Source organism: Clytia hemisphaerica, unplaced genomic scaffold (genome assembly GCF_902728285.1).
Source record: "Clytia hemisphaerica strain Z4C2 unplaced genomic scaffold, Clytia hemisphaerica genome assembly, whole genome shotgun sequence".
Lineage (NCBI taxonomy): Eukaryota > Metazoa > Cnidaria > Hydrozoa > Leptothecata > Clytiidae > Clytia > Clytia hemisphaerica.
Window position 1 is genome coordinate 781,370 of NW_027103551.1, and position 11,612 is coordinate 792,981.

The following is an 11,612-nucleotide window of genomic DNA, read 5'->3' on the forward strand; positions in this document are numbered from 1 at the left end:
TTGGACCAAAAATTACTAAGAAGCTATCAATTTTGAGCCTTCGCATAAAAACTGTAAGATGCTTAAGAATGAATATCTTAAAAAAACATCTGAGCCAGAAAACCTTTGGCACAAGAACATCTAAAACTGAGATAAATTTTTTTGGTTCTTACACAACAAACACACTTTTTATATAAGAATATACTCTGTAAGTGTATTCATGATGAAATTGCCCAAAAATCAAGAATATGCTAAGAATAAGCTAAGAATGCCATTTTTAGAGCATTTTCAATTATAAATTGCGTGTAAATACAAAGTGTATAACTTGTTCCAAACTTGATCATTAAACTTTTGTTTGTTTGGACAATTATAGAATAATAAAATTGTATTTTTAATAAGAAGGCGCGACCCTTAAAAAATTAATAAAATTCTGATAAAACGAATTGATTTGAGAACCACAAAAACCACCACTGGAACTACCGCCATAAGTAATGTAAATGGGTCCACTATTTTCAATAACACTTTACTACACTTGAAAATTAAATTAAATTCTGCAATTAAAATAACTGATAATAGCGTTCTGGCGTAATCATTAGAAACCTGCAGCAATTCACCGCGCAAACTCAATATCAAAATGAACAGCTATCAACAATATTGGATGTATGAAAAACCCGTAGATGTCAGACCCGGACTTTTTCAGCCAGCAAAATTTAACTGAATTGAAAATTGAATTTATAGCATACGGGATTGACTTAGGATTGGTTCTAAATTTAATCATATAGTAAATTAGAAACATTAAAAAGAAACAATAAAAAGAAACAAAAGGCTTTCAGACCAGGGCTTTTATTGTACAGAATATTGTCATAGCAACTTATGTAATGTCTCAGACGCAGTGACGAAATCTTTTTCATTTTGTCTTTAATTCTGGGAGGGTTTGAATCTATAATATTTAAATCACTTCTTTAATGTTATAAGTTTCCGCCTTGACAGGAAATTTCGTAAACACATACACATACTTAATTTGCGTACCACCCCAAATTACTTTTGTTTCGATTTTCATATTCTGCGCAATTAACTCCAATTATAAATCAGTCATTGTTTTCGTGATAAATCAATTTAGATGCAACTAATGCAATTTGCTCTGAAACTGAAACTAAAAACGAAACTAATTTGCGAGTCATTGCGAGCTAGACTAAGAGGGTCCAGGGGTAACTTTGCAGTGGATAGGGGTTCAAATTTAAAAGGTTTTTCATCGATATACATTTCTTATTTTTAGGTGTCTAATAAACGGGGTTTAAAGGGGTGGGTATAGTCTAGTAGGGAAGGAGGGGCTAGAGAAAGTTTTAAAGCTTCACTATTCCGTCGCAGATTTAACAACCCCCCTCCCTTCAGCAGATAGACTAGTAAACCACGTCGTTGTATTTCGCTGCAGATTAAACTTTCAATGGGATCTGTTTTTTTAATGTTTTCTGAATACAACTCTCCCGCGGCAATTTCTATTTTTTATAAGAACTCTTTATTATAAGCACTATTCCCGCGTTCCTGTGTCCAAGGAAAGACAGACGCTTGCTAGTCTATTCAGAAGACCGCATTTTGCCGCTAAAAAGTTACAGTCCAGTAGCTTACAAATTCAAGTGCAGTTCTTCTCACCAAAATGTCCTACAAAACTTTTACGAAAGTATAATATACGCTGGAGCAAAGTTAGAAATTTATTTCGGGTTCTGTCTGGGGGGTTTGTACTTTTACGGTGTGATGGGATCGGCCCTTTTTTAGTACGGTCATTATGCCGGTATTTGAACCTGTACAAACCGGTGTGACGGTGTTATTTTTTTTTTTTCAATTTTCGGGATTCCGGGATTCAGCAAAAATTTTGACGCCGAAAACGGTATTTCGAACCCCTACAAACCCCCCTGTCTGAGCATTCTGACAAAAATCTAATTATACTTTGAGATCATTGTTAGATTATTATAAAGTTACTATTAGCGATCATAAGGTAGAAAGCAATCTTACATTATTTATTGTGATATTTTCATATGCTAATATTTCTACTTTAGATTTCATAACAATTTCTTGGCTATTTTTGAAATTTCCCACTTTACAAAATTTAAGTCAGGCAGTGTTTAAGATTCCAAAATTATCTTGAGGAAATTAAATGAATCTAAATGATTTAAATGTTTTTCAATGATATCAAAATAAATCTCTACCTAAAATAAATAATACAAATTTTACAAAATATACACAGTAGTAATACATACAGATCAAATTACAATTAATTACACTAATATACACGCAAACTGTAAGGTTGCGAAATTCCATACATATTTCAGTTGTTTTTACAGTGGAGTCTCTTTAACTCGAACCTCTATATCTCGAATGTTTCTTTAACTCGAACAAGTTTTATGGTCCCTTCATTTATTAATGTCTCATAAACCTTACTCAATTTCCTTAACTCAAACCATAGTCATTATAAAAAAACCCGGTCTGGCAAATTGTTTTAGCTTTTTGTTCAATTTGCTTTTGTTACAAACAAAAGACAAGTTGCGATTTGCATACTTTTTGATCACGCTACCAAAATTTCCTCTTGGGGAATGGTCTATTTTCTAATCACATGATCAAAAAGTTTGCAAAATAAATCGATTTTGGTACGTAAGCTCCATATTTTAATAATAAAAAGAGACAAAAGCCTTCAGACCAGTGTTTTTATAATGACTATACTCAAACAAACTTGTGTCTCACGTGCGTGTTCCAGTTACGGAGACTTCACTGTACCAAGAAACCCGCTGTCTTGTTTCCCATCCAAGAGAAGAGGTTCAATACGCTGTCATATTACACGTTTTCTTATAAGAACAAACTATATAAGAACAATGCTTCGGCCAAAATGTTAAGAACAAGTTAAGATTATTAAAGCTTTGCAGACTCTAAAATGGCCGATTTCTTAAGAAAATGGACGAAAATGCTCACAAAATGGTGAAATTAAGAACATGTTAAGAACATTTTTAGGCTTAAAGCTCAAAAAGTTAAGAACATCCCAGGGCTTCAAAATTTTTGGGTGTTCTTATACAAAAAACGTGTATCGATGCAAATCTAAAGGATTCAATTTTTCTTTCCTGGCAAATATTACTAGTAATGATATTTCTAACTGTTATAGAGCTTCAAATCCAACGATATTAGCATTGTAAGACGAGCCGTCCAAGGACGGACAATTATTTATCCTGTTGAGTTAGATCAGCTTCAGTTTCTTGATTAGCATTTACTTTTTCTTGCTTTTCTTTCTGTTTCAGCTTCTGTTTTTGTTGTTGAGCCATTAAGAGTTGATGGCGTTTGGAACGTTGTAGCCATTTATCATGGCGAATTTGTCCGCGCTCCTTAGCCCGTCGATTCTGATACCACACTTTAATGTGACGTTCCTCCAGGCTAAGCGTTTTACATAATGCCTTTCTTTCTTCACCGCGAAGATATTTGTTCTTCTTGTACGCTTTTTCAAGAGAAACCAGTTGCTTCTCAGTGTAAACCGTTCGTGGCCGACGCCATTTTTCTTTTTGACGGAGTAGAAACTCACTGCTGTAGAAAGCTAAATAACACAACAAATAATCATTAGAAATCTTAAATACCACTATCCTCTGCAAATTAACTGGATTTTCATTTCAATTTTAGAAGAGATCTTTTCAAATAAAATCAATTGAATTGAATTGGGTACTAGGGTTGGCGGATGAGGAGTATGTGCGGATTGGACCTCCTAAACCAGACCCTTAGAGAGACTGATTTTTCCCGAAAAGGTAACCCTTTCTTCGATTTTGAAACCCTTAGAGAGACTTTGAAGGGTGAAAAAACAGACCCTTGCCGTCAATCCACACATACCCAGCACCATTTTTGCCTGAGTACCCCCCCCCCGTGACTGGTGCCTTTTACCAGTAAAAGTAAGAGCTGGATCTTAATTTCGAAGTTCTGCCTTCGATTTGATTTCGAGTAGATTGTTAATAATTTTTGTTAAGAAAAAGGAAAATGAAGCCTTTATGAAAATAGAATTGAACATTAGAAGTTACCTCTCTGATAAAGGAATTCATCAGGCCTGCATACGTGGCATCGTTCAGACGGGAAGAGGTATTTACAATTTCCTGTTAAACATTCTTGAGGACGGTGAAGACTATCGACGTTTGTAGACTCTTGTTTAGAATGAAATGTTGAAGTGATTGGCCGGTGTAGACTATCGAATCTACTGAGACGCTGTGATGGTTCAGTGGTATGGTGTTGTGGACTATCAAGTACAGCAAGTCTGGAAGGACTGTGAGGATTGAACGAGAATATTTGTGCTGATCTGGGAGAATCTGGAGGTGTTGGTTGTTCAATCCTTGGTGAAGATCTGGCTGAAAGAGTTGATGTGGATCTGATGAAATCCAAGAATTTGGGATCGCCACTGAGTCTGCTTTCAGAATAGTCATCGAGGTTGATTGACGATAGCTCTGGAGGTGATGATGGTCTAGGAGTTGCGGATCCAATGATATTCATTGCAACGAGAGGTGAATCAGACTTCGGAGGAGATAAGGATCGATGACTTGAAGAGCCAGTTTCTGTTGAAGATAGAGACGTAGAGCGCGATAGATTTGTTGTTGTTTCTTTCTTCACCAGCTTCGGTGATAAGGATGGTATAGATGAAAGCTCATTCGAAATTTCAACTTGTTCTTCTTTTTCTTGTATAGTTTTCTTTGCATTCTGATACAAACTATAAAAATAGTCTGTCGACTTCCCTGCACCATTTTCCAGTAACATAGATGAGTCACTAGTCTTCCTCAGTGTCAACGGAAAGAGACGAGTATCCCTGTCTATACTCTGGGTGTTGAAAACTCGTATAGCACTTGAAGGTGGCTCCGTAGAAAACATTTTTTCTTCGTTCTCCTTCCACCACACTAATCCAATAAAGAATCTTGGAGTTTGAAATTATGTTTTTGATTTTCACTAATCCGACAAATTTATTCCGCCCAGTCAAATGTATTTGTACGAATTAAAAATCTCCCTTTACAACCCATTTACCATTTGGTTGGGTTTATACGTAAAACCCATCTATTAAAAGTCAATAAAAGTCATAGTGTTTCGATTTTGTTCGGCTGCATTTTAATACAATGTCAATATGTTTAATGCAAAAATATAAGATTATAAGAACAATTTCATAAGCCTGATTTGTGAATTCCCAGCAAAGAACACTCACATTAGACATATTGAATACACAGAAACAATATGACAAGTTTTAAAGCACCTGTCTAATTTAGGTACCCCAGAGAACCTGGACTTTTATTTTAAGCCTAAGAAAGTTTCCCGAGCACTTAAAATCTACCCATTCAAAATATGATTCAAAATCTGAAGTGTTCTTACTGATAAACATTGTCATAAACTTTCCATGGTATTGGGATCGCACACAAAGAGAAAATACGTATGCAAATCATAGAATGATGCAGTGTTGAGTATTAATGTTTTTGATATGACACAGTGGAACAGTGAATTTGACCGTGAAACTTTATATTTGACCGTGAAACTCTGCAACTGTTCCTCAATTATACCTTCTCTAAAAGACAATTATCAAAAAGTTTGTAGGTTTTAACAGTGCATATACAACTCAATGATACGAAACTTTTCTACTGCTAAAGATTCTTTCATTGGTAAAAGATGCAGTTTCCTGAAAATCATGCTAAGATTGCTATTAAATTCTGTCAGAATATAGCGAAAGATTTCCCAGTTTTAGAAGTATTTATTCCCAGACTGAGTTCACCGCGTCTACTGTGCCAAAAAGCATAAAAGAACTTCCATCAATAATATCTTTAGCTTAAAGTTAATGTCAAAATAACAGCCTTAAAAAGATAGATGCTCTTTTTTGACGTGAAATGTGCCCTACTAGCTTGAGATAGGGGTGCATTGGCCCCAGCTAGTGCCGAACTCTTCTTCAGCGAGAAACTAACATCAAAAGATAGAATGGCGACTGAGAGCAAAATCATTAATCCCTAATTATCTTTTCGATTCAGCCGTTTCTTTTCGCCGTCCAATAAAAATTGAGCACTATTTAGCTCAATTAGGGCCATTCATTTTCGGCGCCGCATCTAAAATCAGAAAACTTAAAAATTGCGTCTCTTACATAAGCAGCCTCATATAGCGTTTCTAATAATAATTTAACTTTTAGAAAGATCTTCTCACCTTTCGAACTTGTAATAAGGAAGCTGGAGCTTTTAAAATAGAATGTCTATTTAACCTGTTAAATTGTAGTTTAACTGTAATTGAGCTAATAACCAACTCAGCGTTAAGGCCTGGCGAATGGGCGGCATCTTTTTGTCTAAATGTCATTGTTTCGGGTTTATATTATATTCATGGCAAACGTGAACCGAAGGATGGGCTCCTTCGATCCGTCGGCGAGAGATTTGAAGCTGAATGAGAATCTTTTTTACCACCCTCCCGCCCAACAGTTATGGTTGCGGGCAGCCCTTATAATTAGAAAATATGATTGTATAGGTAGGGACAATTTTACCCTAAAACTTATAATTATAAGAGACTAGCCAATATTTGAGGCAAAAACTTGTAACACAATACGTCTCCGATCCACCTTGTCTAAACCCTTCTCCATATATTATTATTATACATATATATATTATACAAATTAGAGGTTAAACCTTTAATATTTCCAAGTACAAAAATCGCAAGAAATCAAAACTTTGTATCTTATCGGCGCCCCAAGTGAAAGCTGGCTCTTAATCCACCACTGTCAAATCTTTAGGTTTACGCTAATTAGGGCCGTAAAATAACGCCTTTGATAAACTTAAGTCAAGAATATAACAATAGCGTTCAGTTTGAGGTCGTTGTTGTTATTTTCTGCCCGCGTAGTTTGATTATTCGCCCGATACAGTATGTGGCCCCCAAAACGGCGATCAAATTTGAAATTTCTCTCAAATCTAGAGGAAAAGAGATTTTACAAAATTTTTTGCTGCATGAAAACCTTTAACATCTCTACATTATTTCCTGGAAGTTCTTTTTCAAAATTTTCAATTTCAACAATATCTTTCAATCGCTTAAAGATAGGTAGCTTTTTTCTAATGGCCCCCAAAACGGAGGTTTGAAATTTTAGCGATTTCTCGAGATATCTTTGAGATATGAATACAAAATTTTGACCATAGTTTTGAAATATGATTTAGAGGGTTTTGGGCATAAATTTATTTGATAAAATTTTTACAGTATACCCCTGGTTGTCAAAATGCAGGTTCGGGGCCCCCAAAACGGAGGTGTAGTTAAAATCAAATTATTAAGCCCAGTGGTAATATGGGGAAAAACTATGAACATATTTGTGTTTTCCCTTAAATTTACGACCCAATGGATGTAAAATTTATGATTTTTATGAAATATTTCAAGTTTTTCGATTTGCAAAGTCCAAACTGAAAAATTAGAAATTTTCAAAATGACAATTTTGATTTAACAACGTCTTAATTAAGTTTTTGAAAACAAATCTCTTTTGAAAATAGTTCCAGTCATGTATGGAATAAGCTGTGAAAATTTTAGAAAAATAGCTTAACTGAAACTGAAAATATTAAGCTTTAAGGATATTTTTCTCCTATATTTTGCAAAAAAATGACAGAATTTGCCGTTTTTGCTGATTCAGCGAAAAATTTTATATAAAATGTTAATTTTTTGTTATAAACTATTAACTCAAGGTGATAGGAATAGAATTTCAAGATTTTTTGCTTTTTCTCATATTTAGAATTTTCAGTTTTGTCAATGCTGATTCTAGGGCTCCAAAATACTGGTTGACCTTCAAGATGCTATATCTTTTACCCAGCCTCTAAAGTCACAGATGTATTTGCATTTTCTGAACGGCATTACGTGTAGAAAGTTTCCTATACCCCGTTTTCATAACTTATTTTCAATAGCCAAGGAGCTAGAGTGAGTTATATGCAATTTTTATCTAATTTTGGTGTTAAAGTATTTCCTTTAGACGCAAATATGTTATTTTGAATCTGTCTCAAACCATCAAAAACATGCTCATTTTTTAGTATAACCATCATTCTTTCAAAATAAACAAAAATCGTTTAATTCTGATAAATCTACAAGTCAGAATCTTTATTTTAATGAAAACCTCCGTTTTGGGGGCCGTCTCCGTTTTGGGGGCCATATACTGTAGTGTCATTTGGGTCCGACGCGAAGCAGAGGGCGCAAATGGCACTAGAGGGCTAATAATCAAATTGCAAGGGCAGAATTAATGACAATAACGAACGAAAACTTAACGCTATTACTATTATTATCCATATTGGACATTCAAACAACGTTTTTTTCTAGCGTTAACCAATTCTTTTCGCTTCAATGCAATATCTTCAACAAATTTTTAGCACCTTGCGAGCGGGCCGCAAATGACCAAAAAGTGTTTTTTTTTCTGACGTTAGTTTAGTCTCTTCCGCTTCAATGCAACGACTTCAATCCAATTCCGAGCGGGCCGCAAATAACGTTATTGCCCTATACCCGGGCCGTTAATGATATTTTAGCCCTCTGGAGCCTGGCGCTTTAGTTTCCTCAGCGCGGGTATGACAATTTGAGTCACAAAACCTTTCAATACCGCCCGCCGATTGAACCTTTAATGGCTTACTTAATGACCGCTATATGGATAATAATAGATGGTAAAAGATTAACGTCGCTATCTGGTCAGCCCCAAGCAAAAATAGCACCAATAAGGGCCGGCGTATAGGGTCGATTAGGTAATGGAATTCTATGTTTTCGTTTGATCCGTAAGGCCCTTGAATCTTTTGAGGTTTGTAAAAATCAAGGTTGCCACTATTTTGTTTTGATCAAAATTTAGCAGAATTTAGTAGATTGTAGGTGATTTTCAACTATGTTTTTAGGAGAAACTGAAAATTACGGAGAAAAAATTTAGGATTTTTGAGGAGATTTTCACACTTTTTAAAAGAATTTTAGGATTTTTGAGGAGAAAATTCTATAAAATTTTCATAACTTACAATGTTTTTAAAGACCTTTAAGCATACAGAGTGAAATGCTTTTGTCAACAATCGTTTCGATCATTTATGCCATGAATAGGATCATTTAGCAATGAAAATTTGATCATCAGAGTAAATTGAATTTTTGAAAACTTGGTAAAATATTTTCTAGGAGATTTTAGGAGAAAGTATTCAAAATTTCAATTTCCTAAGGAGATTTGAGGAGATTTTAGGAGACTTTTCAAAATTTAGGAGAATTTAGGATTTTTGAGGAGGCGTGGCAACCCTGAAAAAGCGCCGCCCTCTAAGAGGGTCGCACTTAGATGGTAGTATTTAAAAACTTGAAAATTCAAAAAGGCTACGTCGCACATTTAAGGAAACACGTTATTTATTGTTCTAGAGGCAAGTCTACGTCGGTTATGAAGTTTATGTGCCAAAACTCATTAAATATACAAAATAATATCTTAGCTTAGAGACTCAAAGTTAAAACCCTTCTTAAAAATACCTCAAAAAAAAAGTTTCCAAATGCTTTGATTTAGCATTCATTGTCAGTACAAACACGGTTGGTGGGGGTTTTACAGTATTTTTCAACAATCTTAAATGCACAGTCTAGGCAACAGGAAGGAAAAATTAACACAATTTAGCTGTGTAGAAAGTACATAATATGCTAATTCAAAGCATTATGAGCCTATTAAATACTTTTAAATAATGCTTTCGAGGTATCTCACAGCATTTAGAGGGGTACACAATTTAACTGTGCAAATTCTGTACTGTTTCTTTATTCGGATGAAATTATCGTTTTTGAAAAGATCGTTTAATACCTTTTTAAAAGTGATTTAATGTATTTTCTCAGCATTATTTCAACCCTTGCGTAGGAAAGAAAATAGCATTTTAATTTAGCTGTGCCACCTTCTGTTCTGTTGCATGTCTCAAAAGGACGATATTTTAGGCTATTAACACACCATTTTTCAGCAGTTTTCAGTAAATGGCCCTTTTATTGGCCAAATATTCGCCAATCAAATTAATTTTTTGATATTGAAACTTCTACTAATTCTTTGAACGTTCATGACTCGACGAATAAAATTTAAGATTTTCTCTCAAACTCAGCCGAAAGCTGGAGTCGAATCTCCTCTGTAGGATTTGAAGCTACTTATTTCCTTTACATAAATGTATTTTTCATACAAAGGCTGCATAGAAGTAAAATTCAACGACTTCCAGGACTTCGAAAAATGCAAAACCCTAAAACAAAAACAGTCTAGGCTAGATTCAATCCCTAATCAAAAATGTGACGTTAACATCAAAACACCACTTTTTTTTTCCCTGGGAAACGTTAAAGATTCAAATCCATCCTTCGGCTTAAAACTCAATGCTAATACTGGCAGGTCTCCGAATAGATTCTAATTACTACTCAAGCTTGTTAACAGGATATCTGAACAGGTTGACAGCACTGCCAACTAGCTAAACGATCTTGCAACTCATGATTACAAATTGGAACGCCCGGTGAAATTGATTCTAAATTACCCTCGTTCCTATTAGATTATTTGTATGAATTTAATGATCGTCTTGAATACCCTAGTTTAAAAGATTATACCTTTTGAAAGATGATTCAATTTGTTCTATTGATTCCAAATGGTTTTCATCGTGATGTTCCACATTGAAATATTTCATGTCTTATGTTTTCAATCGATTACCAAGCGCAAGTTCATCGACTTCAACCGAATTGCCAAGTGTGACTTAATTGACCTCCACCGTGTCCAAGTTGAATTTATTCAAAAGAGTGATTTGTTGAATTTATTCAAAAGAGTGATTTCATTGACTTCAATCAATCCCCAAGTATGATTCCATTAAAATCAAGCGGAAGTTGACTTCACTATTGTCTTTTTTTATACTTTTCCTTTTTCATTTTAGCTAAAACAAAGATTTGATAATCTTATTAAATTAATGTCCTGAATTCCTTAAAAATTTCGGACTTGACACTCTAAGACCATATAAACAACTCAAGTTTTGGATCAGATTTGAAGCTTAATATAAATTTAATGGCTTTTTTATGAGATAATCATGATTGACCGATTGACATATGATTTGATGACCTACCCACAGACACCCACATCTATTGAAAAATTAATTTTCTTTGGGTCAAGAAATTACTAGACTTAAGTCTGTATCAAAATAATTTGCATCTGAGACAAAAATGGCTGTAACTTTTGATAGAATTCGAAAGTTACCATTTTGTGCTGAATTGAAAAGATATTTGTGAGTGGAATATTATCAAACAACAAAAAATTGAAGAAAAAAAAAAGGTGAAAAATGAAGAAGAAGAAGAAAAAAACCAACTTCTTGTAGAAATGTGGTATGATTACCATTCTCACAGGAGTGATTATTCAATCTTAGATCATCACTGTGAAAAATTTTTTCAAAAATATTCATTCAATCAAAAGATATCAAACAAAAATTTATTGCTGGTTGACCTCTATAAAGTAGTCAAAAACGACAAAAACAGCCTTTTGTCAGTCAACTAATAACAAACAAAGGGCTCTTTATTGAAGAGAAAATACACTTTAATCTCTTTACAACAAGACAATTAATTATTGTGCCTAGATGCATAGGCTAAGCTTGGATTTAAATTGGTGATTAGAATTTTAAAAGTGTGTTTTGACAGCCTAATAATCATCAAAAATT

The 11,612-nt window shown here is 34.3% G+C and overlaps 1 protein-coding gene and 1 long non-coding RNA gene across 2 annotated transcripts in view; both read right to left on the reverse strand.

Moving 5' to 3' along the window:
- Positions 1-10,836, reverse strand: part of LOC136800190 (uncharacterized) — an 88,110-nt gene extending 77,274 nt beyond the window's left edge. Inside the window, exon 1 of the long non-coding RNA XR_010845680.1 lies at positions 10,525-10,836. This is a non-coding gene — a long non-coding RNA (uncharacterized lncRNA). The remainder of the gene's footprint in view (positions 1-10,524) is intronic.
- Positions 3,016-5,099, reverse strand: LOC136800189 (homeobox protein Nkx-6.1-like). Its single transcript, XM_067056811.1, has 2 exons — positions 4,023-5,099; positions 3,016-3,550 (listed from the first exon to the last, which is right to left on the reverse strand). Exons 1-2 carry the CDS (start codon positions 4,855-4,857, stop codon positions 3,183-3,185), a joined length of 1,203 nt encoding a protein of 400 aa, XP_066912912.1. The 5' UTR covers positions 4,858-5,099; the 3' UTR covers positions 3,016-3,182.
- Positions 10,837-11,612: the final 776 nt, after the last annotated feature.

Bases quoted from the DNA above. Each gene is read 5' to 3' on its own strand.
- LOC136800189 (XM_067056811.1), bottom strand. From the start codon at position 4,857: ATGTTTTCTACGGAGCCACCTTCAAGTGCTATACGAGTTTTCAACACC. The intron at 3,551-4,022 runs GTAACTTCTAAT...TGTGTTATTTAG, and splicing joins TGAATTCCTTTATCAGAGAG to CTTTCTACAGCAGTGAGTTT.